This window comes from Vulpes lagopus, chromosome 10, assembly GCF_018345385.1.
Source record: "Vulpes lagopus strain Blue_001 chromosome 10, ASM1834538v1, whole genome shotgun sequence".
Lineage (NCBI taxonomy): Eukaryota > Metazoa > Chordata > Mammalia > Carnivora > Canidae > Vulpes > Vulpes lagopus.
This window is the reverse complement of record NC_054833.1, coordinates 67700287-67711696: the sequence shown is the minus strand read 5'-3', so window position 1 is coordinate 67711696 and position 11410 is coordinate 67700287. Positions and strand designations below refer to the sequence as shown.

At 59.6% G+C, this 11410-nt stretch overlaps 1 protein-coding gene across 7 annotated transcripts; it reads left to right on the top strand.

The window, feature by feature from the left end:
• Positions 1-1100: 1100 nt before the first annotated feature.
• MIEF2 (mitochondrial elongation factor 2) lies at positions 1101-6582 on the top strand. 7 transcript variants are annotated; one of them, XM_041770472.1, is made up of 7 exons: positions 1176-1309; positions 1731-1815; positions 1985-2318; positions 3582-3736; positions 3928-4108; positions 4615-6035; positions 6126-6582. In XM_041770472.1, the coding sequence occupies exons 4-6, from the start codon at positions 3593-3595 to the stop codon at positions 5667-5669; spliced, it is 1380 nt and encodes a 459-aa protein (XP_041626406.1). In that variant the 5' UTR covers positions 1176-1309; positions 1731-1815; positions 1985-2318; positions 3582-3592; the 3' UTR covers positions 5670-6035; positions 6126-6582. The 7 variants fall into 7 exon arrangements, with proteins under 7 accessions (XP_041626409.1, XP_041626406.1, XP_041626408.1 ...); XM_041770474.1 differs by lacking the exon at positions 1985-2318; XM_041770475.1 differs by lacking the exons at positions 1731-1815; positions 1985-2318 and having other exon boundaries at positions 1101-1525.
• Positions 6583-11410: the final 4828 nt, after the last annotated feature.

Sequence of the window (11410 nt, the reverse complement as noted above, 5' to 3'; positions counted from 1 at the left end):
CCCGCCCGGCCCGGCGGCAGGCGGAGCCCCGGCCGCGGCCCCGCGCGTCCCCGGGCCTCCCCGGGCCTCGGCTTCCCCCGCCGTCCGCCGACCCGAGGGCCCTCGGAAAAAGTCCGGGCTCCCCCCGCTCCCGCAGGCTTCTAACCTCCACGCTGATTTCAGCGACCTATGGCGGGGGGGTGTCGCTGACCCTGCAGGCCCGGGCACCGCCCCCGGGGCAGCCGCAGCCGCTGAAGTCCGGCCGTGACCTCTGCAGAGATTAGGGACCCAGGCCCGGGGGCGCACGGACCTCCCGGGGCCCTGCGTGGCCACCACTGGGCCTTGGGTCCTAGGGCTCTGGGCTAACCCCAGGTCTGCTCCAGCCTCAGTTTTCTCATTTGTGAAATGCTTCCTAAGGTTGTCGCGGAAACAAACTCAGGTGTAGGTCGCAGCATACAGCAGGCGCTCGATAAGAGGCACGTTATTATTCAGGCTCTCTTTACTTCCTTGCGCCCCCACCAGCCGGCACATAATAGGTCCCCAATAAATAAACGCCGAGTGAGCCACAGGTTCTATGCACAGTCACCCTTCGCGGGGGAGGAGGGGCCTTGTGATACCCACTTCACCGGAGAGAAGACTGAGGCCAGAATGGAGCAGTGGCCCGCACAGGGTTACACGGCGCAGGTGGCGGGGCTAGCCTCCTGGGTCACGCTGTGTGCCCGGCGCGCCAACATAAAATAATAAAGCCACACTGCGCTCTCAGAGGTGACCTCAAGGGTCAGGCAAGCGGGCCTTCGGGCCAGGGGCCAGGTACCACCTGCTTGCCGGGCCCCGGAAACAACGCGAGCCCAGACAGTTTTGTCTACTCCGCAGCCTCCCATGCGAGCACACGCGCCTTCCCAGCAGGCCCAAGGGTCCGGCTCATCCCGACCCGGGTCCCGGTCGCCACACGGCCCTGCGCCTTTAAACCCGAGTGCGTCCGGGAGGCCCGCCCCCGAGGGACCGCGCTCGTCAGCGAGGGGGCGTGGCCTGCTCCTCACTGGCTGAGCCGCGCAGTATTTTGGAACGTGGGCGGGGCCTCGGGCGCTCCGATTGGACCCGGGGCTTGTTCGTCTGCTTGCGTCGGAGGTCAGGGGCCGCCCCCGGGGCTTCGGGGTTCGGTTCCCGGGTCCTCCGAGTTCCATTCCCAGGCGGGGCCGGGCTCAGGACCCCGATCGCACCCGCTGTGTCCTGCGGTCGCTGCGCCGAAGCCGCGACGCCCGTACGGCAGGAGTGCGGCTGGGCGGCGCGGGTCCCCTAGACCGGGGCGTGGAGCGTGCGTCGGACGCAGGTCGGGGGCGTGGTCTCCGCTGGGGCCCCGGTCACGGCCCGGGAAGGAGGGAAGGGCTTTGCGCCCCGGGCCGGAGTTCCAATGTCGCCTGCCCCTTTACGCGTTGGGCGCCTCAGTGCACTTCTCGGGGCCTGGTGCCCTCCCCGCGGAGGGGCCCCTCCCAGGCCCTCCCCGGGGTACCTGCGCGCTCGGCTCAGCCCCGGCCCCGGGCAGCAGGTGTGGTGGAGGAGGGGAAGGGCGGGCGGCGTCTCCCGGCGCCTGGGGGGGGGCCGGGCGGGCAGCGCGGAGTCGGGTTATTTTTAGCCACCCGCGCCTTCTCCGCGTTCCGGGAGTTGGAAGGCTGCGGTTTGCGGCCTGCGCGACCCCGCCAGGGGTTGGGCTGAGTCCTGTTCAGGCAGGAGGTATTGAAAGCTTTTTACAGTTTGCAAGTGGATTCTGGGCTCCGCTGGAGATGGCTTGCAGTATTGATCATCGAGGAAGAAACTAAAAGCGGCCGCAGGGCCTTGGTGGGTCACTCCCCTAGCCTTTGACCAGCCCAGGCCCCAGAACCCTCCTGTCCTATTTTTACTCTGGGCAAATCGGGGGGCGGGGGTTGGGGCTGACTCCGGTGGTGATTCAGGCTTCAGCTGCTCCAGGCATCTCGTCACCTGGCAACTGACCCCTCGGCACCCACAGCGGATCCGAGAGGACAGAAGTCCTTGGTGCCTGGGCTGGCTGCGAACCTACGGTCATCTGGTTCAGGCATCCGCAGAGAGACAGCGCTGCCTGGTGTCTGACTGGTCCTCTGGGCCTCAGCTTGCACCCCGGCCACACGCCCCCCTCTGCTCTCAGGGCCTGAGGGCAGGAATTGCCCCGGAAGAACCAGAGGTTGGAGTATGGGGGCCTAGACCTGGGCAGGATCTCTGTCTCCATTTCCCAAGTACCTAGGCCTACCCAGCCTTATGTACCCAGGAACCCAGTTCTGGGTTCCCCACGTGTAAACCTTCACCGCGCCTGTGCCATTTTACAGGTGAACAAAGCCTCATCTTCCCTTCTCTGTTGCCTAGGTTTCCAGTCTTTGACAGCTGCTCCCCCACCCCTGCTGCCCCTGCATTGTCTCAAACTTGAGAGGCCCAGAGAGGCCCCTGTCCAGAGGCACTGGGCAAGTTCTCTGTTTGGGATGGGGGGTGGGGTCTTTATTTTTTACCTTTTTTTTTAAAGATTTTATTTATTTATTCATGAGAGCCACGACACACAGAGAGAGAGACACAAGCAGAGGGAGAAGCAGGCTCCACACAGGGAGCCCGACATGGGACTCGATCCCGGGTCTCCAGGATCATGCCCTGGACTGAAGGTGGTGCTAAACCACTGAGCTGCCCAGGGATCCCTACCTACTTATTTTAAAGATTTTATTTTTAAGTAATCTATACCGAACATAGGCTGGGACTCACATCCCCCGAGATCAAGACTCAGACGCTCCACGGATGGAGCCAGCCAGATGTCCTGTTTGGGGTCTTTGGAGTTACCCTGCTTGCTGCCCCCACAGGCAGGCCTCAGCCTTCATTGATGTGCCTCCCTGGGCAGCCTGGGCCACCTCACTCGTCCCGTCCTTTGACTTGATAGCTCTTTTTCGGGGGGCTACTCTATTGAGATCTGGTGGTGGGGGACCTCTGCTGAGGTCCCCTCAAAGGCCTGAAGGGCCCTGCAGGGCAGACTGCTAGGACCCCTGGTTGTGTCTTCTTTAGGCCAGGGTTCCCTCCTGCCTATGCCCAGCCCCGGTTAAGAAGCAGGACGAAGCAGCCTCTTGGAGCTGGCTGTAGGCTCCAGTAGAGTGACTGGACTCTGGGGGTGGGCCAGAGTCAGGACGCTTTGCAGGATGGGTCCAGGTCCCCACCACTCAGTGTGGTTCGGCAGCCTATTTCTTTCTAAAATGGGAATAGCGATGATGAGACTCACCTCACCGTCTTAGGTCATGTCAGGGGTCCTTGAGGATAGGATGGAGAAGATGGGCCTCCTTTTCTCACCTGGCACAAGTCTCAGGGCCTTTCTACATGAATGAGCTCCTTGTCTAGGGAGTGGGTGGGCTATTTGCAGGTTTGCAGTGTGGTAGAGGTGGGGGTTTGGGCAGCCCCATCTCCTCCCAAGAAACTGTTTCTCCTGAGAAACTCCCAGGAACTCCCTTCGTCAGCTCTACTCACGGCAGCCCCAGCATGATGGGGTTGGCCCCACTGCCAGCCTGGTCGCCCCCCCCCCCCACACACACACACACAGAGCTGTCTACATCCTCTTACAGGCAGACAGACCATGGCCGAGTTCTCCCAGAAACGGGGGAAGCAGCGTGATGAGGTCCTGGGCAGCACCGTGGACTTCCTCCTGGCCAATGCCCGCCTGGTGCTGGGCGTGGGTGGAGCCGCCGTGCTGGGAATTGCTACCTTGGCTGTGAAGCGGGTAAGGCCAGGTTGAGCCGCTCAGAGCCGGGGCTGCCCGAGGAGGACAGTGGGGCCACAGGGGGAGGGGGTGGGGAAGTGCCCAAGGCTGGCACCTGCTTCTCTACCCCAGCAACCTGGCTGGCGTTGCCCCTGGTCTTGGCCTGGCCACCCAGGCTTCAGATGCTCTGATCCGTGTCACTCTGCCGGCAGCTCATTGACAGGGCCACCAGCCCTCGAGATGAGGATGACGCCAAGGGGGACACCACACGTCTGGAGGAGAGCTGGAAGGAACTGAACCTGCTCACGGCCACACCGCGTCAACAGCCCCGGCCCCCACCTGCTGCCCTCAGCCAGCCCGTGTCACCCCCTGACCCCTCGCCGGCTGCCCCAGGTGAGTGGCACCCCGTCCCCTCTGACTCGGTTGGGCCCTCTGGTGTCACTTTGGGAGATGCAACCCAGGCTCTGCCTTTGACTGAGCCTGGGACCTAGGCAAGTCCCTGCTGCCCCTCGAGGGCCGCAGCCTCCCTGCATGTTTAAGGGTTTCTCTGCCCTCCTAACCTCCTGGGTTGTGCCCCCAGGACCTGGACTGAGAGAGCGGTACCAGAGCATGGCAGCAGTGTTGTGACGGTGAGGGGCCCCAGATGGGGAAACTGAGGCCCAGAGTCTATCTTCTCAGCCTACACCAAGCTGTTTTAGGGTGTCGGGGATCTGGGGGCAGTGAGAATTTGTCAACCCGTGCTCACCTTACGTGAGTACTTGAGCTAAGCACTCTCCCAGGTGGTCATTTTACAGCTGAACAAAATAAGGCCCAGGCTGTCACACAGCTAGTAATTGGGTGGAGGTCTCTTGGCTCCTGACGGGGCTTCCTGATGTGGTCCCAACCCCTTTGTTCTGCAGAGGGGCCCACAGACACGGGTCCTGAGATGTCACTGCAGCTTAGCTCTCCGGTGCCGCTGTGCCTGACGTTCCAGGAGAAGCTGCTGGCGTTTGAGCAGACCCACGTGACCATCCCCGCAGCCCACGTGGCCCTGGCCAAGCAGCTGACCGGTGACATTGGCCTTGAGCTGCAGGCCTATCTGCGGAACAAGTTCCCGGAGCTGCCCTTTGGGGCACTGGTGCCCGGTGGGCCGCTCTATGACGGGCTGCAGGCAGGGGCGGCTGAGCGCGTGCATATCCTGGTCCCCCTGGTGCTGGAGGCGGGCCTGTGGAGCCTGGTGCCGGGGGCGGACACCGTGGCCAGGGACCCTCGCTGCTGGGCCGTGCGCAGGACTCAGCTGGAGTTCCGGCCCCGCGGGAGCAGCCCCTGGGACCGCTTCCTGGTGGGCGGCTACCTGTCTTCCCGCGTCCTGCTGGAGCTGCTCCGCAAAGCGCTGGCCTCCTGCGTCAACTGGCCAGCCATCGGCAGCCTGCTCGGGTGCCTGATCCGGCCCAGCGTGGCCGCCGAGGAGCTGCTGCTCGACGTGCAGCACGAGCGCCTCGAGCTCACAGTCGCCGTGCTGCTGGTGGTCGCTGGCGCTGGTCCCGAAGATCCCCTCCTCCTGGCCTGGCCCCTGGAGGGGTTGGCTGGGAACCTCTGGCTGCAGGACTTGTACCCCGCGGAGGCCACCAGGCTGCGGGTCCTGGACGAGCGTGACGCTGGGACGCGCCGGCGGCTGCTGCGGCTGCTGTGCGGGGTCTGCCGCCGCCACCCATCCCTGCGGCGGCTGGACCGGCGCCACCTGACCCAGGTGGTTCTGCGCCTGGGGGAGCACGAGGCCGACTGGGCCGAGGCGGCCTTGGGGGCACGCTTCCTGCAGGCCCTGGAGGCGCTCGTTGACAGCCTGGAGCGGGCCAGCCTGCCCTGCCAGCTCAACCCCAGTGTGAACCTCTTCGGGAGCCTGCGGGACGAGGAGATTGACGCCCTGGGCTTCGCGCTGTTCTGCGGCCTGCAGGCCCCCGAGTGGCTGCTCTAGCCGGGTGGGGACGGGGCGGCCGGCGCTCGTTCGGCGGCGGGTGAGCTGGGCGCGCCTCCCCTCCAGGAATCTGAAGAGCACCCTGTCTCTTGCTTTAGCCAGAATAAAAAGAGGGGGCTGCCCTGTAAGCCCCCGGGTTAGCATGTACACGGGCAGCAGTCGCGGGAGGCCCCGGGCCCGGAGAGCTCAGCTGGGCCACCTCGGGGGCAGCCTGGAGCGCCAGCCACTCCCCCGGCCCCATCTGGCCTTGGGCTGACCCTGGGACCGTGGGTTCGGTCCGTCGTCACCAGCAGTGAACGCACGGACGACACGGCTTCTGCTCTCCTAGGCGGGGGATAAAGGCAGCTCCGTTTATCTGTCGAGAGGGTGAGTTAGCGTTTTCCTCGGGTGCCAGCTCCAGGCATCTCGAGGCTTCTGGTGCTGGGTGGTAAACACTGTGTTTGTGTCGTCCCCCAGGGGCCAGAGTCACCCGGGACCCGCCTGCGCCCCGGATTGCAACTTTGGGGCTGATCTGAAGGCTGTGTCTCCCAAGTCATGTCACCTGCGTGTCCAGCCAGCTTGTTGAGCTCTCCCCTCTAGCCTGGAGCAGAGCTCCGTCGGACGTGCGGCCCACCTCGTACCTCAGGGGAAGGCCCCATTCTCTCCAACAGGGCAGATTTTCTGTTTGGGAGGCAGAGACCCCTGGAGAACCTAAGGCTCCCAGTGCCCCCCGCTTTGCCTGGAGCCAAGGATGTGCCACCGGCTACTGCTGGGCCCGGTCTCCACCGAGCCACCATGAGCGCTCCCCGCCGACACTGAGGCCCGCTCGGGGATGGGATTCCGCCTCCCCTCCCGGGCATCCCTCCCATCTTTGGTGTCCTTCGTGCTGAAGCAAAGCTGTGCCTCTAGGAATGTGAATAAAAGGAAAAACGAGGCTGTGTGATTTGTGCTGGGCTCTTATGCATGGCTCTTTGGAGTTCTGGAAGCTTGGCCACAGGTCTTGTGGGATCGACCAGGACGAGTTAGGGCTTAATTGGAAAAGTAGATTTTGTGGAGAGATAATATTACCAGATTCCGGGTGTGATACTTCACTTTAGTGATGGAAACCAGCTAGTCAGGGCCTTTTTTCCCTGAAAAATCTAAGCTCTCACGGCCCAGCTGGCTCTCTGGTGGGCATGGCTACCCCAAGCCCATCAGCCAGCACGTCAGTACCCAGAGAAATGTCACGTTTGTATCTCCTGGCCTCTTGTCATGGCTCACGTGGTGGACGACCTCAGGGAAGCAAGAGCATCTGAGCGTCTCCATGGGAGCCATGGCGGGGGCTCATATCCTTTGTCACCACAGATGACAAGTGGGCCCTGGGGAGGGCTTTGGGCCACGAGTGCTCAGCGGTCACCACAGTTGCTTTTCCCATCCTGCTTCTCTCCTTCCCATCCCCTCGTGTTTCCTGAGGTAACCTGTGCCCTGAGCTGTGACCACAGGACCACGAGCAGCACCAATGTCCTCCCTCGTCTGAGGGCCAGCACGCAGGACACATGAGACGCACATGTGTACTTCTGGATGCAGGACCAGGAGCTGCCCCTGGGGGTCATGAGGGCTCTGCCCCAGGGGCATTCAGATGCCTGGATGGCTCCACACACAGGCTGTGTGGAGGGTCAAAGGGCAGGAGACTGGTTGAGCTGAGGTCCATTCAGATCACTTGGCCTGGGGACTGGTGCACAGAGAGCCTTGAGCAGCTGCCCTGGCGGCCGAGTGTTGGCACCGGCCTGGGCAGACAGAGGCGGCCTTGGCACTCTTGGCAGTAAAATGGGGGATTATGGAATACCAACTTCTCGGTGGTTGTACGAAGTAACTGCTGGTGTGCAGTGTTAGCCCAGGGCCTGGCACGAAGGAAACCACTCCCAGAACCCAACTGTGGGCCCCGGCTGCCTCCCCCCGCTGACCAGTATCACAAAGCTCTCTCTTCTACACTAACTGTAGAATAAATCTTATCATATAGAAAATGTTTCCTTTCTATAAACCCACTCGCTGGCCCGTCTCTGCACTTAGCTGTGGCATAGTCCCAAGTGGGGGTACTGCTCATTCCCTAGGGTTGGCCTGTCCAGTTCTTCCAATCTTTGCTATTACAGCAATCCTCCCTGATCTGTGGTTTCGGTTCTGCGTGGTCACTGTAGACCAGAAGCACGTGATCCTCCCAATGTATCATGTCCACAGCAGCCTCATGCTGGGTCACAACGCCCACGTCATTCACCTGACCTCATCCCGCAGCCATTGTACCACCTCACAGCCCCACAAGAAGGCAGGGTACAGGACAATACGGTGGTGTGAGAGGAAGAGACCACATTCACGTTAGTTTTATTACAATATATTGTTATAATTCTATTATTATGTATTGTGAATTTCTTACTGTACCTAATTTCTAAACTTTCTCCTGTGTATGTAGGTACAGCAAAAGCCATAGTAAAACAGTGTATATAGTGTTTGGTACTATCTGTCGTTTTTGGCATCCACTGGGGGGTCTTGGGACATATCCCCCCAAAGATAACCAGGGGGACAACTGTATTTAAACTGACAGGCCCTGAAGAAAGTCTCTGTGCACACAGGCCATGGCATAGGACATTCCTGGGAGTGGGAACCATTCAGTATTCAGACCCGGAATGATCCTGCCAAACTGCATTCTGGAAGGACTTTGGTCACCAGCCCAGAGCCCTAGGCTGAGCCTGGCAGGCAGGCAGGAAGGGGTGAGCAGGTGCCTCTGGGAGGCGGGAGCCCGGGGAGCACATCCACATCCACCCCAGCCCCACTGCCCCAGGCCTGCGGACTCCTGACCTCCTCCGCAGACTTTATGGCTGGGGGTGGATGATGGAAATTGCCCACTCCGAGCTGTGCCTGCCGTCTGTGGCTCGCCACACATACCTGGAGTGCAATGTGGGAAAACTCACTTTGGTGTCAGCTGAGCCACCTGGTTACTTCAGGGGCCAGAATCTGCCTTCAAAAGCAAGTGGCTAAAAACAAACAAACAAAAAAAAAAAAACAAAGTGGCTCTGGTGTCTGAGGTGTGCAAGGAAAGCACTTCCTGGGTGTTGGGAACAAAGGCCCTTCCCCTTCAGATGGCGATTTAGCCTGCCGTTCATGTGGGTGGCAGGGCCCAGAAGGCGCTGGGCCTGGGGCAGGGGCGGGGGTTGCAACGGGTCCCCCCGGCAGCCTGTAGTCCACAGATGGGGGTCCAGTACTGGGGTTCACACCTACAAATGGGGCTTATTTGTAGTTTCCAGCTGCTCCAGGTGCAGTATGCATCAGGGACAGTCCCAGGCCTCTGCTCCACCTCTGTCCTGTTCCCCCTAGAATGAGGGCCTTTGCAAAAGGACACTTGTGTAATTAGAAAAATAAAGATATTAAAAAAGAAACCCCAGCAACATTACAATTTGGTTGTGTTCAATTCACTGAAGCTAAGGCTGTAGTGGACAAAGCCCAGAGTGTATTCCAAACACCAACGGGAATGGCTCCGGGGATGCTGTTTTGGGTCCTTTCCGCACGGCTACCGATTTCCTGAGACAATAGTTCATTTGGCCGGGCCTTCAGGCTGGTGGGAAGGCCAGACTCTCAGGCTTGTTGGACTGTGACCTCTCAGCCTGGAGCACCACTTCCGAGCAAGTCAGGCAGTCTCAGGCAGGGATGGGGCGCAGGCCTTGGTCCCTTGGAGGAACAGCCAAGGGTGAAGGGTGGTACCACCTGGTACGCTAGGTGCACCTGTGCCACCCTTGTGTTCTAGTCCAGGGAACTCGGACACTATGATCCTGGAGTCTGAACAGCTGACGTTTTGGGTTGCGGCAGGCCATGGAAGGAAGGATGGCTGTGAGTTTATCACAAAGGGCAGCAAGGTTCTCCTCCCATTGGCCCAAGAGCCAGTGCCCGATGTGGTGCCGTGCTGGCACGCACACGGCCTGGCCCTCGTGGAGTGGTGAGGGTGGGGGGCTGGGAATGGGGCTTATTTGTAGTTTCCAGCTGCTCCAGGTGCAGTATGCATCAGGGACAGCTTCTCTCCAACGCTGTGTGGGGCAGCCCCCTTCTTGTAGTCTTTCAGACTGGGGCAGGCAGGGGTGCGGGGCATCCCTCCCATCTTCTTGGAGGGATGGCAGGTGGCTCCGTCCCTGCCTGTGGGCTCTCACCTCAGCGTGGAGAAAGATGTGGATGCTCTCAGAGCTTCAAGGTGTAGGCACGGTGGCAGACCAATCCCTGCTTGGCTGTTTATGGGGCAAAGCGCTTCTCCGTGAGGCCTGGGCTCCACCCACAGACGGAGGAGGCAGGGAGGCAGATGAGAAATGTGGTGTGTGACCCGCTTGGCCTCGCACTCAGTAAGCTGGGGTTTTTCTCACTTGGGTCCTGGATGGCACAAGCTGCAGATGGGGGTCCAGTACTGGGGTTCACACCTTTCTAGTCACAGGTGGGGAAAGCTCAACTTCTCGTCGCCTGAACGCTGCTAGGCTGAGGCCATCAAGAGACCTGGAAAAACCTGATAGGTTCCCACTGCAGTCAAGCCTTCTGTAACCTTCCACCAGAGAGCCTCCAGGTGAGGAACACCACCAGGTTACAAACGGGGCCGCTCAGGCTCAGGGCTAAGGTGCGAGCCCAGGGAGGCACTGCAGGCGGGGTGAGTCAGGACCTGGGCCAGGTCAGACCTTGGTAGTCCACCCCAGCGGTTCTTGCACATGTAGGAGTTACTTGTGGAAAGATTAAAATACACAAATCTGCCTGAAATCCAGAATCTATTAATAACTCCTATAACTCAATAACAAAACCCAAATGAAAATTGGGCAAAAGACTTGAACAGGCATTTCTCCAAAGATACACAAGTGGCCTATAACCATGTGAAAAGATGCTTGGTGTCCATCCATGGTCATTAGGAAAATGCAAATCAAAACCACAATGAGGTAACACTTCACACCCATCAGGACGGCCAGAACAAAAGTTAAGGAAAATATGCATTGGCGATGAAGTGGAGAACCCTTGTGCTTTGTTGGCTGGAGTGGGGGTGGGGTGGGGTGGGGTGGGGTGGGGTGGGGTGGGGGGGTGGATCATAAAACCGGGCAGCTGCTGGGAAAAACTGATCACACACAATTACCGCGTGAGCCAGCTATGTCCCAGGTACGTACCCCAAAAAAGCAAAAATTTTTGGGTGTTCAAATCTTGTACATGAGTTTCTGGTGACACCACTCCCAATAGCCAAGATGTGGGAACAACTCAAATGCCCATCAACTTCTGACCGGATGGACATCATGTGGTTCATCCACATGGAGTATCACTCAGTCGCAAACAGGAATCACATATGGACACATGCTCGTGGATGTACTTTACAGACAATACCAAAGTCAAAGAAGCCAAACAGAAGATCACATGCTCTTGTGATTCCATTTATATGGAGCAAGTGTCCCGAAGCGGTAAAGCCACCAAACAGAAAGTAGACTGGTGGTTGCCGAGGGTTGGGGGAAGGGACTAAAAGGCAGGGTCATGACCCACCCCACTGTTCAGATGCTCTAAGAGCAATTGTTCCAAGTGAGGGTACAGGGCCAGGAGTCCAAGACCTGAGGACAGTTCACTTCTTCACCCACCAGCAATGCGACTCTGGGAAACTCATACCCATTTCTGCTTATCAACTAACGAGCAGAATAAAGCCATACGCTGATGTATCATTCATGGGTTTTTTTAAAGAGAGGCGGGGATGTGCCCACCTCTGTGGAAATATTCTGAATCTCGTATGGTCT